Here is a 22400-nt window from a genome sequence, read left to right on the forward strand (position 1 = left end):
GCCAATCGCAGAGCGGGGAGTCAGGTAGGGGCGGGGTCAACCGAAGGCGGGGATGAGGCAGAGCGAGAGGCGGGGTGGAACTCATCAAACGCGGCTGCGCCAGGCGAGGGGGCGGGGCGACGGCTGGGCCGCGGCCAATCGCTGCGCGGTGCGTCACTCCCGCGGCGCGTCCCGGCGGCGGCGGAGCGGTGGCATGGAGGGCCGGGTGCCCTACGACGACTTCCCGGTGGTTTTCCTGCCGCCCTACGAGAGCCCGCCCGCTTGGGTCCCGCCGCACGAGGTCAGCCCGGGGCGGGGGGAGCGGGGGGACAGCCCGGGGACGGCGGGGGTGGCGGGGCCCCTCCAGGCGGGGGAGCCCGGCCCGGCCCCGGCTGAGCCGCCGCGCTTCCCCCGCAGCGCGTGTATCACCCCGACTACAACAACGAGCTCACGCAGTTCCTGCCCCGCACCATCGTCCTCAAGAAGCCGCCCGGGGCGCAGGTGAGGCGGGCGGCGCCGGCCCGACGCTGCCTGGGCGCGGTGTCGCGTTCCCGGACGCGGTTCCCAGAGCTTTTCCTGATAAAAAAGGCGCTGGAGTTGCATTATTCCCAACTGGCAGCGCTCTGGCCTGCCAGGGAACTGCTGTGACAGGCGTGGGGCGGGCAGGGTGGCGGATTCAGGGCGGTGGTCAAGGGGAGGGGTTGTTCCCGATGTGGTATCTTGGGATGTGGAGCTGGTGGAGGATGGGAGCGGGGGCCCCTCAGGTGTTCCCGGTGGCAGGAATTAGGAGACAGGGCATGGTGCTGCTGCCTGGCTGAGCACTGCAGCACCTATGCCTTGGATCCATCTGGGAGACCGAGCAGGGAGGAAGGTTCTGGGGAATGGGAAGGGCCCTGGACAGGGAGAAGTCCTGGGGAATGGAAAGAGAACTTGCCCAAGAGAAGAGTCTTGGTGACTGCGTTTCCCTGCTGGCTTTTCCCACAGCTGGGCTTCAACATCCGGGGAGGAAAAGCTTCACAGTTGGGAATCTTCATCTCCAAGGTGTGTCCATCCATCCTTGTGCCATTCCCACCTGGATCCTGCCTGTGCCGGTGGGAGCAGCCAAGCCAGCAGGATGTGCAGGAAGGCTCTGTCTGCCTCACACCCCTTGAGCCCGGGGCTGGGATTTGCCACAAAGCCCTCAGAACATCCTGCACCACTCCCTGATCTCTTCCCAGCCCCTGGAATTGCTCCCTGGGGCAGTGTGGGAGGGGAGCTGTGTGACATCCACTGCTGCCATCCATGCTCTCCCTTCCCAGGTGATTCCAGACTCGGATGCTCACAGGGCTGGGCTGCAGGAGGGGGACCAGGTGCTCTCAGTGAACGATGTGGATTTCCAGGACATTGAGCACAGCAAGGTGAGCACTGGGATGGGGAATCTACCTCCTTCCAGGCCCTCAGCCCAGCACAGAACCCATGGAATGCTCTTTCCTTGTTTTCCAGGCAGTGGAAATCTTGAAGACGGCACGGGAGATAACAATGCGTGTCCGGTACTTCCCCTACAGTAAGTGCCCAGTCCTGGAATGCTCCTTGGGAAGCAAACTTCCATAAATCCCTGTCCATTCCACCCAAGTTTAGCAGCCCAAGATCACTGACTGTTGATTTGGGATCAGGCACCACATCAGGATAATGAGGCCTGGCCTCATTTGCCCACGTAGGAAAACCTGGAGAGCAGGAAAGTGGGATGGTTGGGGAATGGAGAAGTTAATTTAGAGCTCATGAATTTAAGGTAATTATCTTTGAATAACATAAGAATGTACTCTAGCACAAGTGCCGGGGGTGGTTATCACTCCCTAAGGATGTTTGAACTGTGAGTGAAGGGAAGGACTGGGTTCACTCCCAGTTTCTTCTTCTGCACCTATAAAGTTCCAAGATTTAAGAGATTAAAGAAAGGAAGAAGTCAAATAAAAAAAAGGATTCTTAGTAAAATGGAAAGTAGCCGTAAGGAAGGGAAAAAAAAAAAAAAAAAAGGAGTAGGGGAAGAGGGAATTTCAAACAAATAATTTCAAACAAATAATTTTGTTCTAAATGCCTAAAATCACTTGAAATGACTGGTCGGGGTGCAGTTTTAAAACCAGAGGGTCTAAACCACTGCCTCCACGTGAGAATGTATGTTTTCCTGAACATTTTGTTCCCCCTGCCTATCCTCTCCTTGTCCCTCCCTTGCAGATTACCAGCGGCAGAAGGAACGGACAGTTCACTAACAGGGAGCTTCATCCTGCCAAAACCTCTCCACTCCTTTTTCCCAACATCTGAGATGACTCCTTACGTTTCAGCTTTCACTGGAGACACCACTGTCCTTCACAAGATCAGCTCTTTCCCACGTGGAGAGATGCCAAGGGGCTCATTTGGCTGGAAGATGGGAGGGACTTGGGGCTGTGCTCCTGGGAATGGGTGTTGGGAAAACCTGGTGTGAAGTGAGTCCTTGGGGGCAGCTGCTTCAGGATCTTTAGCAAGACTAAGATTCTGGAGTTCTGGGCTGGTTCTGGATCCCTTGATCCTGGATCCTTGGTTGTTGAGCATTCCTGAGCAGAGCATGGGCATTGTCCTCCAGGAAGTTCACCTGTTCCACTCTCTTGTGTCATGGAATTCTTTCCTTCTCTGTCTCACCTCTCTTGCATTGCTGGGTTTGCTGGGAACTCCAGGAGTAAAATCCAGCCCTAGTCCGTGCACATCTCTGACTGTTGGTGGCTCTTTGCTGATAAAATCCCCACAATATAGGGATGGGATGTTTGGAAGTGTTAATTACCAAGGAAACGTTAATTATCAGCAAATCCAAGGGCAAATGCCTGGTGGGATCACATTGTAATGGCTTCAGGACAGCCCAGCTCTGGCCTTATCTTCCTTGTGGTGTTTTCCACTTTTCCTGTAAAAAAAATCAATAAATCAAGTACAACAGCCTGAATTCAGCTTATTCCCACTCGGGAAGTCTGTGTGGAGGTTGGGATGTACCCACAATGAGCACTGTTCCAAGGAAATGCTGGGACAAGATTCAGCTCCAGTCACCCTTGCAGCCTGCAGGAGAAAATTTAGGATCTGCAGCTGTTTCAGGGGCTTTTTCCACTGGCACTGCTGGAAATCAGCCCCTGATTAACCTGGAATGTGTTCCAGCACTGCTGGGAAGGAGCAGGGCAGGGTTTTGGCTATGGTGGCACCAGCACAACTCCAGGAGCAGGGCAGAGCACTGAGCCAGGCTGGGAGTGAGGAAAAGATACTGGAAAAGAGGTTTTCACTCAGAATTAACAATTAGGGGGAATTTTCCGCCAGGGGAAGGAACATCCTGGAAGCCCCTGCAATATCCTGGGAAGGGGAAGGAGACCTCCTGTATCAGCTCTCTGGTCTCACATTGGTTTCCCAGAATCTCCCTGTTCCATAGGGAAAGGGCAGCTCTTTCCACAGGGGGCTGCAGATACAATTTCAACGTTGAATTTTTCTCTCCTGCTTCAGAGCTTTCCCTGGCAGGAGCTCCAGGAAGGTCTCCTCTGCTCTGGGCAGTTCCTCCCAGGGAATGACTCAGGTGTTTTCCTGCTGACCTGGCTGACAGGAAAGAGTGGATTCTTTCCCAAGGCACATTCACTTCTTAATTAGCAAAGCGTTAAGGACCAGAGTCCATTTCATCCTCCAGAACTGGAGCAGTTACTGATTCCTGCTGGGAAAACAACAGCTTCAGCAACACTGAATGTTTTTAGTGACTGACAAAACTGAGAGGCAGAAAACTACAAAATCATGGAATGGTTTGGGTGGGACAGACCTTAAAGATCATGCAGTGCCACCCTGCCGTGGGCAGGGACGCCTCCCACTATCCCAGGCTGCTCCAAGCCCTGTGCAACCTGGCCTTGGACACTCGCAGGGATGAAGGGAGCACTGCCAGGGGTTCAGGCTGCAGGGAAGCAGCATTGGCAGAGGTCCTGCAGGTCCTTCTGGAGCAGCAGGATCAGTCCCAGGTGTGTTGCAGGGCACAGCTCACCTGAGGGCTCCAGGAGCCATAAGCTCTGGTTACCCTGAGAGTCATGTTCGGATCCACAAGGTGCTGTTCTTATCCCAAAATAGGGATCCTTCTTCCCGGGTTTTGATAACTTTCCCCAGGGCAGAGATCACTGAAGCATGTCCAGCCCTAACCCTCAATGAGGCAATTCCACCCACTTGTTCTTCCAACACCTGGACATCACTTCCAACTCACTGACTGCTCAATTTCTTGGATTAAATCTCATTTCTTTGGCTGATTAGGCTTGACAGTAACGAAGATCAAATGCCCGAGACTGCCTGAGAAAATTGTTACATATTCCACACTCTGCGACAATGTCACCAAAGTCTCTGCAGCTTCCTCCGTCCTTTCCCCTCCTCCTGCATCCTTTTCCCCTCCCTCCTCCCTCTTTCTCCTTCTCTCCCTTTTTCTGCTCCATTCTTCTTCCCTCCTCTGTCCTTCCTCCTGCATTCCTACACCTTTTTCTCATTTATCCTTTCTCCTCTATCCCTCCCCCTCTTCCTCCTTCATGCCTCCTCCTCCTCCATCTTTCCTCCATTCATCCCAAGGTCAGGAATGTCACACCTCAGAGCAAACCCCTTTTAGCCCCCCAGCCCGTGTGGCAGCAAGAGAGCGCAGTGTTGGTGAAATAACTTTATTTATTTAGTGATACACTGTGGCTGTGTCACACAGTCCTTACTCAGAGTTACAGTCACACTTACTCGCTACAGCTACAAGACAGCAGGGCCGGACACACGGCAGGAACACATCCAGAAAAACAGTGGGAAGGGAACTATGGGATTCCACTAATTATCCCCCGCCCCGTAATTGGGGTCTCCCCCCTCCCGCCCCGGTCCGTGACTCGAACAACACGAAGGGACAGCAGAGCTGCCTGTGAGGAGGGACAGCAACACCTGTTCTACAGACACGGACACTGACATCAGCAATCCCCACAATGGGCTATGTACAGGGAATGGGATCAGCTTCCCGAGGGGCGGGGGATGGGGAGTCACATCCCAGCTTCCTCCTGCAGCCAGCTCGCCTGGGAGTGGAGGGGACTCTGGGGACCTCGGTGACCTGCTGCCAGGCCAGGGCTGTCCCTTCCTGCCCTCAGGTGCACACAAGGTGCCAGGGACTGAGGGACACCGTGCCGGGGGAGAGGAGTGAGTGTCACTGACCCCCCACCCCCCGACATGGTCACACTGTGATCACTGTCCTACCACGGCATCCTCCGTGTCACACAAGGCCAGGTGGGGAGAGGACAGTGGATTTCTCCTCTCTGCCAATGGACAAACCAGAGTTTTCTGGACCCAAACCCCCAGGAAATCTCTGAAAAGCTCTATGAAATAACTCAATACCAGGTGCCCAGGGAAAGGAGGCAGTTCCCAACCTCAAAGGTTGGGGAGTGACACCAGAATTCCCTTCAGCAGCATCCAACCCTCCAATGCTTCCACCCACTGTGACAGGAATTCCCTGCCACTGCTCCCCACAGTTTTGGCAAAGGTTGAAACCCCCAGGAGTAAAACAGCTGCTGATCCCACCCCAGAGCTCTGCTCCAAGGGCAGAGGCAATGGGAATGATTCCATCAAGCAGCAACCTGGCAATGAGAGCGGAATGTTACCCTTCCCTCTCCTGTGTCTCTCCTGCTCCACATGAAGCAGCTCCCAAGATGAGGAACAGGAGAATGGAGACCAGGGAAGGAGACTGAGGAGCACCCATGACTCCCACGGTGATACTGCTCCTGCAGTGACGGATTCCAGCTCATTGTTTGCCTTCAGAATTCCTGAGGATCTCTTTCCCACACGCTCAGGCTGCAAAGCCTCTGTTCTCTCCTCCTCCCCCATGTCTGCAGCCAAGACTGATCAACACCCCTCCGGATGGGAAGATATCAGCCCAAGGGAGCAGGCTCTGGGATGTCCTTGCTACACAAATCAGAGCAACAAGGCCGAAGATCCCAAGAGTTTGGGGCTTTCCAGGGCCCTGTGTGACACGAGGGGCAAAACTGGGAAGATGTGAGCAGGAGTTAGCCAGGGTCATCCACGGAAAGGAGAAACCAGGGATCTCATGGGGTGTGTGCCCTGTGGGAAGCAAAGCCTGGGAACAGGGAACCTGCAGAGTCCAAAAAGGCAAGTCCAAGTGACTGGTTTAAGTTTAAGGAGCAGCCTTTTACCAGAGGAAGTGGGCATGTAGGACAGGAGGCTGGAGAGGGCAGGGGGAGGATGCAAGGCAGGAGGGACGGTGGAAAACCCACCCCCCAAAGCTTCATTTTTGTCTTCCCTAACTCGGCAGCTTTTCCATGGCATTCACAAGATACATCTGAGCAGGGTGGCTCCAGGTGGGAACAGGGGGAGAAAGGGAAGAAGAGAGAGAGAGAAGGAGAGAGAGAAAGAGAGAGAGGGAAAGAGTGTGAAGGGCACCGTGGTGCCAAAGTGCAACAACATAAAAAAATAAACTCAAAAGACAGGACACTCATTCTGCACTCAGGGCTCAAACCATGCAGTGAGAGGGGCGGCCGGGGCTGCTCCCCACCAGTACACAGGGATTCGCTCGCTTAGGAATGGTTTTCCAGCCCCAGAGGGGTGGCAATGAGCAGGATGTTCTCCGGGAGCCCGGCCGGGCGGGGTGCTGCTGGCAGGGGCTGTTAGCAGGAGCACCCGCTCTCCGTGACTGGCTGCTCGGGGGGCTTCTCTAATTTGATGTCAATCACTGCAGGGACAGTCAAGGAATCACCTAGAACAGCGGCTGGAAGGGCTGCTTGGTGTCTCTCCATGGCCTGCCTGCACAGGGTAACTGCTAAGCCAGGGAGGGATATGGTGAGACCTTTCAGAGGATGGACAAAAGGAGTAACAAACTCTGGTGGTTTAAAGCTGTGGGAATTCCAGCCTCAATCTGCTTGGAGAAGCAAAACTTGTGCTGGCCATTAGTTATGTACATTTATATCTGGCCCACAGACAGGGTCATATAATCACAGGATGGCTTGGGCTGGAGAGATCTTAAAGATCACTCAGGGCCACCCCCTGCCACAGGGCAGGGACACCTTCCACTATCCCAGGTTGCTCCATGCCCCATCCAGCCTGGCACTGGGCACTTCCAGGGATCCAGGGGCAGCCACAGCTTCACAGGGTACACTCTGCCAGGGCCTCCCCACCCTCACATGGAAGGATTCTTTCCCAATATCCCACCTAACCCTGCCCTCTGGCAGCGGGAAGCCATTCCCCCTTGTCCTGTCACTCCAAGCAATTGTAAATATTCCCTTTCCATTTTTCTTTTCGGCTTCTTCAGGTCTTGAAGGCCTGAATTAGGTCACCCCCAAAGCTTCTCTTCTCCAGCCTAAACAATCCGAATTCTGCCAACCTTTCCTCATGTCAGAGCTGCTCTGTCCCTCTTGCTCATATTCCAACAGCCCCATGCCCTCTTTCACCCTGCAAAATCCCAGTAAGGCCCATTCCCACAAGGTGCTAAAGAACGTCAGTAAGCCAAACTTAACACCAGGTAATTGTCCAAACAAGGGACAACAAGGATACTGTCTTCTTTGCTCTTCTCTGGTGTGCTGTCCATCCCAGGTAAGGCAGCAGCCACACGGCGGAAAAGCTGGAAAGCAGCAAGAGAGAAGCTCAAGGCTTGTGATAGCAATGCATTTGTGCAACAGGCCACTCTGATGCCAGACTGGTTGTTATGTTATCAAACCACCGGCAGTTTTGTTGTTAAAGAGTTCTCAGGAATTCTTCAAGGTTACTGAGAAAACAACAGGATCAAAACAAGAAGAGAGACTGAAAACATGTCTGCAAAAAATATAAACCCTAGATATGGGAAGCACGAGATGAGGATGGACATTTGATCATGTGGATGTCCTGAAGGACACTTTACTTCATGAAGATATAGCTCAGCTAACTTCGAGATACAGTAGTGTATCAGTGTTTACAGTAGACAGCAAACCTAGACTCTGTATCTGCAACTTAATGTAAACAATAAAGGGCTTCTGTTGGAATCATATTGATTCAGTTATTCAGTGGCCGATTTCTGCCCTACAACTTGTCAGAAAAAAAGTTCCTGTTAAAAACACTGTTTTACAGCAGGACTCGGAGTCTGAGTGAACTCATTAATTGGGTTAGCAGGCAGAACAGTGATCAAAAATGCCATTAAGATTTCATGTAGGAAATATAACAGGTTTTAAAGAACTTATAATATCAGAACTTACTCAGTGCCCACAAAAAACCTGTTTTGTTTTAGCTGCTCCTGCTTGAAGAGAACATGGAATCATTAGTAACATTCTTCCAGGGATTCATGGAACTCCCTCCTGCACTCACTAAAGATCATTTTAGCATGTCTCTCTGCTTGTGCACACAGGGTGCACATTTGGGGATTTCTGATCACTCAGCTGGCACTGGATATTCCTCTGTGGAATAACTGAGCTTTTAGAGCCCAGCCCTTCAGGCCAGTCCTGCTGCCAAACAGCCATTCCCCAGCAGAAGTGCTGCTTCCAGACAGCTGCAGTTACACTGGGAAGGATGTGCTGGAGCTGGGAAGGTCTATGACATCCCCAGAAAACCTGGAAAGTGGGTTTGCATCATTCCTCAGTCAATGTTTGGAGCTTGCCCTGCTGCCCTCACACAGCGCAGACACTGCCAGGCTGCTGAACTCTGCTGCACCAAACACCAGAGCAATCCCTGCTGCTGCTGAACTTCCCTCCCAGCAGCTCCTCAGCCACCTCTCCAAAGGCTGTTCCTTGCAAAACCAAGGTCCCAGTGAGTTGCTGGAGTTTACAGCCTTCAAATCCCAGCTCTCCCCATGAATACCCACTGGGCAAAGAAGGTAACACGAGTCAAAATCAAACACTAAAGTGGGTTCAATCTACAACAGCCACAAAAACTGAGCCCAAAGCCTCCTAATCCCACTGTGAGGTTGTACTAAGCTGCTGGTGCGCAGTACACTCCTGAGGATGTTTCCTAATTTCCTCCAGAGCTCACAGATCTGAGCTGTCACAGCCAGAACAATCCCTGAACCAGTGGAGAGGGGAATCACAAGCAAGAGGCAAGGGGCACAAGCAGAAATCTGAGAAATTCTGCTTTAAAAAAAATTATAGATGTTATTTTGCTGTTTGGTTGATCAAACACTGGCACCTGGGCAGTTCCTATCCTTTGAGATACTCCAAATCAGCTAGAGTCAGCTCTGGGTAGGCTGCTCTGAACAGGAGGGCTGGAAGGGGTGATTCCCAGGGATCCCTTCCAAGCTCCATTCCCCTAAAATATTTCAAGATTCTCTGTCTGGCAAACAGAAGGAGGAATTTCTACTCCAGTGCATCAGCAGAAACAATTCTCCCCACTGAAGTCAGCAGTGATTTCAGCAAACAGTGCATTGACTGTGAACCAAACCAAACCAAATTCCAGCTGACTGGCTGCACAAAACAATGATTTTTCCCCTTTCTCATCCCTCAGCACATGCTGGAGTGAGCTCTCCTTTGTCTCGAGGTTTAGCTTTGACAGGGAATCACTGACTCAAAAGGAAAGGAGCTTGCAATACATAAGCCAAGAAACATCACAGAGGCTGCCATTAAACACAAGAAAATTCCTGCAGGGTCACAATCCCACCCTAGAGAAGATCCAGAACAGTGAGGGACAGATTCCTGACTGAGAATTACCTGTTTCACATTGTAGCCAGTCTTTGCACTGGTCTCAATGAACATCACATTCAGCTCTTTGGCTCTCTGTTCCCCTTCCTCTGTGGTGATTTGCCTGCACAAAAGTGGAAAAGAAACATACAAGGAACAGAAGGAAGAGTTAGATAGAGATGGCTGGGAGTGAGATGCTGCTCCCCGTCCAAGAGGGTACAGGACCCTCGAGGTTTCACCACCCCCAGGTCTTTCAGTCTGGAGTGAAACCACCTCAGGGAAGCTCCTCAGGGAACACCTGGAGTTGTGGCAGATGAGCAGCACAGGATGAAGGTTGTGCAGAACACCTGAGTCTCATCCACAGCTTTCCAGGGAAGGAAAAATCCCCATACCCATACAGGGAGTTTCCCAAATCTAACAGAGGGGATGTTGTGAGGTGACACAACATCTCCGGAAAGGCTCCAGCAGCAGGGACAGTGCAGCAGCTTGGGGACAAGCACCTGGAATTGCCTCTCTGACCCCCACTGTGTGGCCCATTAAGTCCTGCTTTAGCACAGCTTTCAACACACAGAATATTTAGCTCTTGGGCTTTTCCCTCACCCTCCTCTACAGAAACCTGTCACCAGCAATGAGAATAAATCACAGAGCAGAAAAACCAAACCAAAGCAAAAGAGTCCAAAAATGAGAAAGAGAAAGCTGCAGGAGAAAAAAAATAAAACCAAAACCCAAACCAAACCAAAACCAAAAAAAAAAAAAAAAAAAAAAAAAAAAAAAAAATCCCCCAAAACAAAACCAAACCCAACAAAGCAAAACAAAAACCCCCCAAAACAAACAACAAACAAACAAAACCCCACAACCTCCAAAACAAACAAACAAACAAACAAAAACCACCCACAAACAAAAAAAAAACACAAAAAAAAACACCCAATAAAAAAGCAGCCACTAACTGAAGCAAAATTGAGTGGAATGAAAAACACACCAGGCTGCACTGAACAGGAGCAGGGCTATATTTAGTGCAGCTTTTTGGCCTCAGAACTTGCCTCATCCCTGGTTTTTATCAGAGGATGAATGGCTTCCCTGTATTCTGCCTCAAAAAATGTCACCTTTATGACACCAAGGGTGGCTTTGTCCAGCCTTACAGGCCCAGAATCTCAGCTCACACAAATCCAACTTCCTTTGAAAAGAAAGATAAGGCAGCTCCTGTTACTGACACCTGGATATTGTCTTCCCCATCATTCCAGATTCCACCCCACACTAGGACTACTGTCACATTCAGCTCCCAAAATAAGAATTTCCAGGGCTGCATTGAACTTCAGCTGTAGCTGCTTCAAACAATTTTCTGGTAGTTTTAATTTTTCCAGCAGTGCCAGGCCAGCTGTAGTGCAACATCAGGAAATACTCCAAGGCCAAAATGATCTCATTGGGATTTCTAGCTTCACACAAAATGGGATTTTGAGAAGAATTAAAAATGCCAGGTTATTCAGTCAGGGAGCTGCAGTTATTCCCAGCTCCCAGGAGGGCATGGCAGACTCAGTGGTCAAAATCCAGAGTGGGCTCAGGGACAACATCCTGGATTTTGCTTTTGTGAACGATTTCAGGGACAGACCATGAGATCACCAAACATGGAATTCTTAAGCAAAATGAACTGTACATGTTTTCACTGTATTCCTGAAGCTCTGAGCAGCAAGTTTTAGGAATATTTCCAAAGTGCAAGGCACAGGACTCCTCAAAATGCTGATCAGTGAAGTAGGAAAAGCCAAGTGGAATTGTTCCTGCTTTTCCTGCTGGGCATGAAAACTAAAGACCTGCAGGACAAACAGCCAGGGATGCAGAGGATGTTGGGAAACAAAACCACTAGAATCACAGGAGAAAATCCTTATCACAACACATCCTGAAGGATATGTTACTGCAGAAGTGAGTGAAGAAAGAGTAAGAATTTAAAATGTAGGAATATCCCACAATGGAATCACTCAGATCACTCTGTCCATCATCCCAAGAAACAGAGCGAACAATGATACTTAAATGAAAGCCAAGATTTTGCTGAAAAAACATTAATTTCATCTATAAATTGTTCTCCTCTGACCAGGAAAATCTTGTGAACAGCCAAAGTACAAGAATTCGATTTTTTAAGGCTATATTTTGCTGTGAAATTCAGGTGGTTCCCAGCTCTGCCTTCCTGAGGTGATTTTCTGTGCATCAGATCAAAATCCCCCCATGGTTTCAAGCCCTCACACATCCCCTCACACCCAAAGCCCACATTTCTGGGGTGTGTGAGGATGTTTCAGCTGGAAGGGTTGGAACTGCCTGGTTCACTCCATCTGCCCTTTGCCAACTGCTTCTGCCACCACCCATTAAAATAAAAACCTTCCCTTATGTACACTGCTCCTGATACCTTCCTAAGGAACAAAAGTCTCTGAAAAACATTTGTATCCCTGGTTCCACGTTTTGGCTTCTGAAATTCCCCTCCTGGCGAATTTTCAGTAAACAAGAGGCAAGTCTGGGTTATGGCAAGAATGTTTCTGGTTTTCTTCTCTAGGAGGGACTTCTCATAATTTTCTTGTGATGTCCCTCTGGTGATTGAAGAGCTTTGTCTTATCACTGACCAAATTGGTCCATGTAAAATTGTGGTGTACAATTGTGACAAATATTCATTACTGTTAAACCAACAATCCAGAGAAGCATTTGAAATAAGAACACAAAGTAAAGCTCGTGCTCTTCTAAGAACCCTTTACACTGGTTATTTTGGTTGATGTGCTGTAGAATTAAGTGTTTTAAAGCAAAATGCTTTACGGCACCTCCCAAAACATTAAGTCTGTGTCATTTTAGGAGTCTAATTAAATTTTTGGGTCTCTGGGGGACATTTGGGTTTTGCTGATCTGGTTTCCTTTCACACATCCACAAGCTCAGTGTGTGTTCTGTATGACATGAAATTCATACTCAGAGAAATTCATGTTTTCAGATCAATCCAATAAAAGATTGTGCTGCATCTTAATGAGGAGAAACTGTGCCATGAACTTCCAGCTGCGCCTACACAGAGTGTGAGGGAAATTGGTGGAAAATAGTGAAAATCAGCCGATTTCCCTGCTTTTACAGCAGCTTTTAGCCTTTATCTCAGTGTGAACAGGAAAATCAGACAAAATACCCCACTGACAAAACACCGCAGAGCCACTTAAATATTTTAGGTGGATTTGTTTTAAACTATTTGCTGTACAGAAAAGGGAATCACTTTTGCCCAGACCAGAAATGAGAATTTCCTGACAAGCAAACGATGTTGTGTTTAAAACCAAGCCTTGTTTTAAGCCCAGGCTGGCCCCGGTCCTTGGTGGCTCTGGGCAGGGCAGCAGGGCCCAGTTTCCCCCGTTACCTCTTGTCTGCCAGGTCGGTTTTGTTCCCCACCAACATGATGATGACATCACTGCCTCGCTCTGTCCTGACGTCATCGATCCACTTGGAGGTTTGCTGGAAAGAATTCAAGTCTGCAGGGAAGAACGAGATAGCAAAGCTGAGGATAAAACAGGGAAAACGCTTCACTTGGACTCAGGTGCTTCTCCAAACCTCCCCACCCCACATCAATTATTTCCTGTCCAGACAAGAAAAACAAGGAAGGGGGGAAAACACGTCTGATTTTAATGATGCTTTTGCAGAACTTGTGGTTGTAACTTCTCAGCTCTGCCCGTGTGGGGTGTTTCTGACAGGGACAGGGCAGAGCACCACTCCCCCGTGCTGTCCCCAGGCCCCACTCACTTGTGATGTCATAGACCACGACGGCGATGGTGGAGTCGCGGATGTAGCTGGGGATGAGGCTGCGGAACCGCTCCTGCCCCGCCGTGTCCCAGAGCTGCAGCCGGACCTGCTGGGGCCAGCCCGGCCCACCAGGGAGAGGAGAGAGAGCAGGAAACCCCTTTAGGGAAAAGGCCACTTCCACACCCAACTGCAGCAGCTGAGGTGACTTTGTCATCTCCTCCCGAATCCAGCCACAGCAGAGCTGTTTCTGCATCTGTCTGTAAAGTGCCTTAATTCCCTCCTTTGCTTGCCCAGAGATCCTGCTATTCCCAAACTTCTCCAGGATTTGGCTCCCACCTCATTAACTGGGGGTAGCCGACAGTACAGCACTGATCTCCCAGGATTATGGACGGGAGCAGTGATCTCCCAGGATTATGGATGGGACCTCCACAGGACTCATAGCCTGGAGCATCTCTGATCAAAGCTTTTGGGGCAATTCCCACAGGGCAGACACCAGGCAGGAAAACAGCATCCAGCCTCCAGCATGGAGCATCCATGTGATGGCAGGGGGGATCTTCATGTGATATCGAAGTAATGGTAACTTAAATTCTAGCAGAAATGAAAGAAAATGTTACACACTGCAGGGTTCAGGTCCTCCCTTCCAGAACAGCACAGACATCACAAAAATGCTGGGCTAGATAGAGTCTGATCCCAAACACAAACTGTTCTTATTATATTATCATATATTATTATATATGATAGCTCCAAGGTCTGGGACTTATCTGGCTGAACCAGTGCTGCTCAAAAACTCCCAAAACAAAAAGCTTTCCACTCTGGGAGTGTCTCCTTTTCCTTTTGCCCACAGCTCCTGAAAACTGGATTTATCCTCATCCCAACAGTTTTATGGAGGCACCCACTGGTTCCCACTGTGCCACAAAAAATCCCAGCAGGGAGGCAGAGCACTGGTTAATGAGGAAGCTCATCAAGGAAAAAGCAGCTTCCTCAGGACCATCATTACTTGTTTAGAAGAGGAAGTGAAGCTGATAAAGCACAGGGCTGCAGTCAGATTCAAAACAGCATCTTATTTACATCAGGGAATGTCCAGCTGATGCCCTGGGGCTTAAGGAAGATTAGAGTTTACAGTTAAAGCAATTAGCTCTTGCTTCATTTTGAAGGCAGACTTGATTACAGCAGCAGAAGTCAGGGCTCTCCTCTATCCCAGGAAACTCAAGGTGAAAAACTGGGAGAACCTGGGCAGTGTCACAGCAGAGCTGGAAGAGCAGACTGATACTGACAGCTCCTGGACTTCCCAAGCTTCCACAGTCTCCCTGGACAGTGCTGTTACACTGGAATGTTCACCTAGAACGTTCACCCAGGTGGTGACTGAACCACCCCAAACCTTCAGACCCACAGGCGGAAGGCAACTGGAGGAAGCACCACAGAGCTGGCCCAGATAACTTGTCTAATTTTTTAAATTTCTTATATTAGCTTAATTTGTAATTTGTGCAGGATAATGCTCTTTGAGGGAAGATCTTCAGTGAGCAGGTACCACACAGACATCCCTGAAGTCACTCAGGTTTGCTGCATTTCTGCAAGTCCAGGTTTGTGTGAACACATTTTAAAAAAGAAAATACAAATAACCACTGTGGGACACCAGGAATGAGCCCAGCCTCCCTTAGGAACAACCTTCTAGAGGGGCCTGAGCTGAGTATGGATTCCTGTCATGGGTCACTCCACCTGCATTTTGGGATGTCCAGCACATCAACAATAACTAAACAATTTCATTGTGTCCCCCAGAAGTACCAGAGCATGTCCCTTCTGCAACAGAAGAAAACTTTTAACCTCTCAGTCACTAAGAACAATATGAAATTATCTGCGAAGATCGGCCCATTACTGAAAAAAAGATGAGATCAGCTGTCACTTAATTTCTTCTGACATGGCTGGGAGCTGTTAAGAACAGCCTGGACTGACAAAATATTTCCAGCTGCCTGGATAAACAGCATCCTGTACCTGCACAGTGGGAAACATGATGCCTTGCTGCCTCAGCCAGGAGAACCCCCAGCACAGGCCACCACCTGCACATCTCTGTATCCCCCAAACGGCCAAGTTTGACATCATTTGCACCAAGAATTCCCCCAGAATTCTCTCCAGGACTGGGAGAAATACTAGGAAATAGTGAGGATGAACCACAGCCTATCATTTGAAAAGCACTTCAGCTTAGCAGAGTAAAACAAACGCCTGGTCCTCACTCAAAACATGTCGGTAACAAATAAAACTGGGACAGAGCTTTTCCACCTCTGCTGTTTTCTGTTGCCTCAAGTTTTCCTGCTTTTCGCTGTTTGCATTTTGTTCTCACGCAGCTTCAAGTAAACTATGTATGTTTTTAGAAAATAATCTCATGTTTACATTCTTCTCCTCTGGGAAAAGAAAGATATTTGATGGTGATGTTCACCAACAAGGTCAAAGAAGTGGCTACCTGTGTAGCCAGTCTTGGCCTGTCTGCAAATTTGTATATGTATGGAGTCAGAAAAACAAAGTAGAAGCTTTCCTGCTTGACCTCCTGCTGGCCTCCCTCGTCCTTTCATGCTCCTAACAGCAGCCGCAACTGTGACTCTCCGTCACAGTTTTCATTACTGAAATTTATATAAATCCTGATACTGTAGATTATCAAAACTTCCACCAGATCAAGTGGAATCAGTAAGAAGGAATTACAATGAAGTAATTATCTTCATAACTTCCTATCTTGTATTAAAACATTCATGTTAAGAGTTACGAGAATTTCCCTCTAAGCTTGTTTATTCTTTAGAAATTGTGGCTGTTGCATCTCTCCTCTTTAAAAAGCTCTCTCGTGAGCCCCTAGGTCTCTTTTCCAACAAAATGGGAATCTTGAATCCTCCTAAGTCACTCCACAGCTTCTGTTTAAAAGGGTCTTGTCTTGTTTCACCTACTCTGAAAACATTCCTCTGCTTTGGCACCTGAAGCTGTTACTTGCACAACCTCTCTTGTTACCCAGAAATGAAAAAGAAAAATCATTTTGATGTTGGAAAAAAAACCAAAACCAAAAACAAAAACAAAAAAAACCCAGAAAAACAGCAAAGCATTCCAAAGGCTACCAACAACCAGCACAGACACTGGAATTCCCTATCCCTGCCAACACCCACAGGTGGCTGATGGGTTATTTCAGCTCTTTTTGGGTACCACCACCACTTCCAGAGCAAAGTTATGTGTTAAAAGCAAGGTCCCTGCAGACCCTGGGCTCGATACCTACTTGTGATGTCAAGGACAATGAGAGCCACAGCAGAGTCACGGATGGAGCTGGGAATGAGGAACCTCTCCTGGCCGGCTGTGTCCCACAGCTGCAGCCTGATCTGGGAAATGGAAAAGTGTAGGGGAAGGGGAGGGGGAACAGCAGGAAAATGGAGAACAAAACCAAAACTCAAGTGAAATCAAAATAAATAAATAAAAATAAGTCGCAAAGCAAAACTAAGGCAACAAAAGGAAAGTTCAAATGGAACAGAAATGTGAAAAGAGGCAGCGACACTTCCCGAGGTCTGGGAACATCCCTCCCTCCACAAACCCAGGAATATCACACACATGCCAACACCAGAAACCAGGAGAGCCCTAAATCCCTCCTCACAGCACCAGCTGACAAGGGAAATGCACAGCCAGGGATCCTGCCAGAACAGCCAGACAAGCAGCTGGCCAGATGTGAGATTCCTGACCCTAAGGACCAGCTCAGCCCAGCGTGGATGATCCCAGTGGAAAAACAGAGGTGGTGGAACCCCTAACAGCAACCACACTCCCAGGCTGGCTTCTCCTGCACTGCAATCCAACAAGGCTGGGAAGGTTTGGACACACAGAGGAGGAAGAACTGCTCAGTCTGTCAGGAATGAGGGGAACTGGCACATGGATGTGGCTCCTGACAGCCAGGACTGAGGATGGGGCTTCTGGTGGCTCCAGCTCACTTAATGCCACACATCCCAACGCTGGGAATGTCACACAGCTGCCTTTCCTGGGAGATGGTTTTGAAGAATCAAATTCCACATGTATTTCATGGAATCTCAGAATGCTTTGGGTTGGGTGGGATCTTAAAGCTCATCTCATTCCACCCCTGCCATGGGCAAGGACACCTTCCACTGGAGCAGGATGCTCCAAGACCTGTTCAACTTGGCCTTGGATATTTCCCGGGATGAGGAGCCCTCTGCTGGCCTGTCCAGGCCATGTTCAGAGTGACACAGCACAGGTACAATTTCAGGATACATTCTTTGCTATAAAGCCATATCAAATACACCAAAGCACACATCGCAGCTGGAGACTCAGCATTCCTCATCTCCAGCCCAGAAATCAAAGCCTATTGCAAAATCCAGCATTAACCACATCTGAGAAATTATTCCAGTGTCTGAATTTTCCCAGCTTGTTCGCTTCTATTTGTTCCCTCCTCTTATCTACACCCCACACTTCTGTTATTCAAACAGGCTTTATGGGTTCTGCAGACCACTTACATAATCAGGAAAGCTCACGATATCCCAACATTGGGAGGAAAATGGGATTTTTCTGGATAGCAGGGCAACAGGTGAATGGCATTCTAACTTACACAACCATGAGAAACTCACAGCACTATAACAGCACACGTGCATCCACAGGTGTCATGCAGCATTCCCGGGATCTTTGCCTTAAACAAAGGTTAAGAAAGGGCTTTTCTAAGAGGGAATGATCGGTAAAATGGCAGAGAAACTCTCAGGAAACTCAGCACACACACTGGGAAGAGACTTCTTTGGAAGCAGCAGGCCCAAAACTCCACACAGCAGTGTTCCCTGCCCCCCACAGCTCTGTCACACTCCTCACACAGCAGCAAAGTGGGAAAAAGGCAAATACTGGCAGAACATGAGCAAAGCCACAAATACTGAGAGGAAATCCAGGAGAAGAGAGTGAGAGGTCTCTGTGCAACTAGGAATCTCATGCAGGCTAAATCCCAAATTGCTTTATTGCAGTCGGTCAGAGCTGTGTTACCACAGGAGCTTCTTAGGAGGAGGAATGAGGTCTAATCATGAAGGACTTCAAGACCTGAAACACCAATTCCTTGGCTTTTTATTGGCTTCAGGAGATGCACTGGATGAGCCACATGGGTCCTTTCCAGCTCAAAGTATTTTGTGGCACCTGAGGTCTGCTCAGCCCTTTTCATCCTGACAATCCCAGAGGCAGAGCCTCAAATTCAGGGAGCAAACTGCACCTAAAGCAGGTCCACACCACAGGCAGCACATTCCCTGGGATGAGGCCACTGTCCATCCCCAGTTTTCCATGGAAGATTTTGACTTCCTGGTAGAGGTATCAGATCTTGTACCAGTGACGGGATTCAACCAAGGCTGGCTCTCTGGAGGCTGCTGAGGGATTCCAGCAGCTGCTGGAGGAAGGGCCAGGGGGAAGAGCCCTCCCAGCCAGCCCACCCCTGCCCCACTCACCGTGCGGTCCTCCAGGTACATTGTTTTGGACAGGAAATCAATTCCAATGGTTGCCTGGAAAGAGGAGAAGCATCAGGAGCTGTTACTTGCCTTCCTGCATCCCCTTTCTGCACAGACCCTCAGAAATGTTCACAAACTTGTTATGAAGCTGGCAAAGTGATTTGCCTTCCATTGCCTTCAGCTGAGGTGATAAAAACAAAACAATCTGGAGATCTGAACCAGATCAATGCTGCATTTCACAGCATTCCTCAACACTTTTCAGCTCCACAACAACCTCTGTGTCTGGATTTTAACCTCAGACATTCCTATATCTTCACACAGATTGTATCTGAGCTGGCAGCTCCTTCTGGCCTGCCCCAATTCAGTCTGGTAAGAATTATCTTGTTAGAAATACACAAAAGGTAGAACAAATGAGATCTATAAATTATGGGCAACTGAAAGTGAAAAAACCATGTTTATCCAGGCCTTTCCACTTCAGAATGTGCTTCCCTTCCAGTGACATTCAGCAGCTGCATTTCCCAGGTCTGCATCCATTCCCATTGCTACAGCAATTCCAGCACAAAGGCATTTAAAATACTGCACTAAGTTAGGTGCACTCCCAGGCACTTCAATCAAGGAGCTGTCCCAGCCCATCAGAACTCCAGGAAAGAAGAAAGAGCTCCTGATGTAACAGATTTGAGTGTTTTAGGCAAATTATCCCCACTCTTAACACACACAGCTGAATGTGTACCGCTGGAAAAGAGCAACACAGTCAGTTTTGAGAGGGAGAATTTATTTCTGGGAGGTCTGTTTTCCAACCAGGCCATGGTTTATAACAGCTACAATAAGCAACAAATAAATCTATGAGACCATCTTTCAAGAAAAGAAAGGAAGCACAGGAGAAGAAAAAATACAGGAAACACAAGAGGGTCCAGCTCCAGTGAGTGACTTGTCCTCGACTTCAAATCACCCCAATCTAAACCAGTAACTCTTCCAGGCTGAATTAAAAGATAAAGCCCTAATCTCATCTGCTTCAGAGATATTTGATACTCCCATGAAATACTTCTGAGTGCCCTTTCATGCAATTAATTCTTCCCCAAACCTTCAGGCCTCTTACACATCTTCTGCTTTTCATCTGCAGCCTCTTCATCCCCACCCCCCTCTTTGCCTGCCAAGACTTCCCTGGCTTTTCCCATCTTTAGTCCTTTAGTCAAAAAACAGTAGTAAAAAAAATTGAGAGACAAAATACACCAAGCTGACTTCTGGCAGATCCATCTACACACTCCAGACTCAACTATTCCGACCGAAATGGAAGCCCTAAAGATAACAGAGACCAAGAATGCCAGAAGATGTTGGGGTTTTATTCATTCTCTATTTCCTGAGGCTCCCATATCCATCACCAGAAATCCTGACCAACCAGCAACTTCCCATGGAACAATGCTCTCCCCATTTTCCTCAAGGCTTCTCACAGGATCTATCCCACATCCAAGGGGATCTACCCCACATCCAAAGGGGATCTAAACCTTGCTGCCTTTCTGGACACTGCACTTCCTGACATAACACTGGATGCTCTGATTTAATGATGAAGCCTCATCTCCATCTCACAGCACATTTTAACCTCTTATCTGATCTTGAACTGACATCTCATAGAGATATGGGCTCCCAGGCATCAATCTGAACAGCAGGGCATAGATTTATCCGTAAATAGGTATTTAAAAAGCAAATAAACAGCATCACATACCTGGTAAGTATTGTCAAAACTGTCATACATAAACCTGGTGATCAGGGAGGTCTTCCCAACTACAAGAGAAGAGAAAAATTATTTTCAAGCAGCAGTGGGGATAAAAAAAATAACACTGCTTTGGGAGTGGCACTGATCTGACAGCAGCTGCCAATCTCAGGCCATTCCAGCTACACCTTCCTGGGAAATAGCCAGCTGGAAATTTCAGTCCCAAAATGACAGAGGCAGATCAATCTCTGCAGGTCCAAAATGAATCACAGTGATAACCTGGCTCTCAAATCAGGTGTGATAACAAAGAACTGCTTGTTTGCTTTGGGCAAGCAATAAATCTGCTTTGTTACCCTGTTCTGCTCCTTATGTAATCCCCAAGCCTGGGACACAAACATCAAAACAAAGCAGGTGATATCCCAGATGCTGTTCTGCTGCCTCTGGCTGCGTGGAAAAGCAACATTCCACATTCCCATCCTTCCTTCATAACAAGGTTTCAGATACAGAGCAAACTCGAGTGGTTTGTTTCAAAACTTTACATTTACATCTCCAGATATCAGCAAGAGACAAAGTGCAGAACTGACAAGAAGTAAAAAAACAAAGAAAAAGCTCCAACTTTGGCTCAGGAAGATAGAGGAAGCCAAGAAAAATTCAAAGGACGCAGAAAGAGGAGGTAAGAGTAATAAATTGCCCAAAAAGGTTGTGAAATGATGAACACCGGAGAGGGCTAAAAACAGACTGGACGAATGTCTATCAGCAGCAATGTCAACCCTGCAATGGAAAGGCTGGGAAAACTTCTGGAAGACCCTTCAAGACCTCCAGCTCCGGGCTCGAGGGGAAGGTGAGAAGCAATAACCCCACGATGGTTTGGGTTGGAAGGCACCTTAAAGCCCACCCCTGTCATGGGCAGGGACACCTTCCACAGCCCAGGTGGCTCCAAGCCCCGTCCAGCGGGCCTCGGGCACTCCCGGTTCTAAGGAAAACACACGGCTCATCCATCTATTCCCGGGGAAGGAGCACCGAAGGGAGGCCACCTGAGGCAAAAGGAAAGCCCCGCGGCCGGGAGGGAGGCGGCGGCCAGAGGAGACCCGGGGCCGCCTCCCCTCCCGGCCTGCGGGCGCACTGCGGGCCCGGGAGGGCGGAACGGAGCCCCGGCCGCCGGGAAGGGCTGCCAAGGGAGCCCCGGGCCCCGCCGCGGAGGCCTCAGGCCGGGCCGCCCCTCCCCGCGCCCGAAGCGCGTCCCCCGCCCCGGGCACAGCGCTGTCACCGCTGCCACCGCTGTCACCGCCCCTCCCGGGCCCGCCCCGGCTCTCACCGCTCTGCTCGCCCAGGAAGACGAGCTTGAACTTCCTGAGCGGGTTCCCGAAGTCGCCGCCGCTGCCGGGCGCGGACATGGCGGCGCGGGGGGGCCGAGCGGGAGCCGTGATGGGGACAAGGAGACAGCGCCGAGCGCCCCGGTACCACCGCCCCGCGCGTCACCTCCGCCGCGTCACCGCCGGCCCGCCCCGCGGGGAGGCGCGTTGCCATGGCCACGGGAGGATGGGCCGTCGCCATGGCAACGGCGAGGGCGGGGAGGGGGGACCGCGCTGCCGGGGAGGGCGGTTGCTATGGCGACGGGAGGGGGTTGCCGCGGTGATGGGGAGGGCGGTTGCTATGGTGATGGGAAGGGGTTGCCGCGGTGATGGGGAGGGCGGTTGCCATGGCGACCGGGCGGCCTCCGCGGCGAGGATGCTGCGGCTTGTAGCGGGATGTGCCCCGGCGGTCGCGGGGATGGTGTAGCGGGGTCGGAGCCGGCTGTACCGGGAAGCATCCGGCCGTAGCTTGGCTGGACCCCTCTGTACCTCTGCTGCTCTGCAGCGGAGTGGGTCTGGCTGTACCGGGGGAGGGAAGCACTGGGATTGGACCCAGCTGGAGCAGGAT

At 49.7% G+C, this 22400-nt stretch overlaps 2 protein-coding genes across 5 annotated transcripts; one reads left to right on the plus strand and one right to left on the minus strand.

The window, feature by feature from the left end:
- The first annotated feature begins 125 nt into the window (after positions 1-125).
- Positions 126-2245, plus strand: PDZD11 (PDZ domain containing 11). Of its 3 annotated transcripts, XM_066338484.1 has the most exons (6): positions 126-280; positions 397-480; positions 964-1020; positions 1278-1376; positions 1462-1522; positions 2188-2245. In XM_066338484.1, exons 1-6 carry the CDS (start codon positions 194-196, stop codon positions 2220-2222), a joined length of 423 nt encoding a protein of 140 aa, XP_066194581.1. In that variant the 5' UTR covers positions 126-193; the 3' UTR covers positions 2223-2245. The 3 variants fall into 3 exon arrangements, with proteins under 3 accessions (XP_066194581.1, XP_066194582.1, XP_066194583.1); XM_066338485.1 differs by lacking the exon at positions 964-1020; XM_066338486.1 differs by lacking the exon at positions 397-480 and having other exon boundaries at positions 142-280.
- A 2376-nt stretch (positions 2246-4621) lies between these two features.
- On the minus strand, positions 4622-21968 carry LOC136374624 (ras-related protein Rab-6A-like). 2 transcript variants are annotated; one of them, XM_066340029.1, is made up of 9 exons: positions 21796-21946; positions 20493-20551; positions 18773-18826; positions 16582-16681; positions 13335-13440; positions 12955-13066; positions 9621-9714; positions 7507-7573; positions 4622-6688 (listed from the first exon to the last, which is right to left on the minus strand). In XM_066340029.1, exons 2-9 carry the CDS (start codon positions 20516-20518, stop codon positions 6624-6626), a joined length of 624 nt encoding a protein of 207 aa, XP_066196126.1. In that variant the 5' UTR covers positions 20519-20551; positions 21796-21946; the 3' UTR covers positions 4622-6623. The 2 variants fall into 2 exon arrangements, with proteins under 2 accessions (XP_066196126.1, XP_066196125.1); XM_066340028.1 differs by lacking the exon at positions 16582-16681 and having other exon boundaries at positions 21796-21968.
- Between the last annotated feature and the right edge of the window lie 432 nt (positions 21969-22400).

This window comes from Sylvia atricapilla, chromosome Z, assembly GCF_009819655.1.
Source record: "Sylvia atricapilla isolate bSylAtr1 chromosome Z, bSylAtr1.pri, whole genome shotgun sequence".
NCBI lineage: Eukaryota > Metazoa > Chordata > Aves > Passeriformes > Sylviidae > Sylvia > Sylvia atricapilla.

What these genes read in the sequence shown, in the direction of transcription:
- PDZD11 (XM_066338484.1), top strand. Translation starts at nt 194, where the DNA reads ATGGAGGGCCGGGTGCCCTACGACGACTTCCCGGTGGTTTTCCTGCCG. An exon ending in CTTGGGTCCCGCCGCACGAG is followed by an intron (nt 281 to 396) that starts GTCAGCCCGGGG and finishes CTTCCCCCGCAG; the next exon opens with CGCGTGTATCACCCCGACTA. An exon ending in TGGGAATCTTCATCTCCAAG is followed by an intron (nt 1,021 to 1,277) that starts GTGTGTCCATCC and finishes CTCCCTTCCCAG; the next exon opens with GTGATTCCAGACTCGGATGC.
- LOC136374624 (XM_066340028.1), bottom strand. Translation starts at nt 21,874, where the DNA reads ATGTCCGCGCCCGGCAGCGGCGGCGACTTCGGGAACCCGCTCAGGAAG. An exon ending in TGTACCTGGAGGACCGCACG is followed by an intron (nt 13,441 to 18,772) that starts GTGAGTGGGGCA and finishes TGGCCCCAGCAG; the next exon opens with GTCCGGCTGCAGCTCTGGGA. An exon ending in ACCGACCTGGCAGACAAGAG is followed by an intron (nt 9,715 to 12,954) that starts GTAACGGGGGAA and finishes ACTTTTGTGCAG; the next exon opens with GCAAATCACCACAGAGGAAG.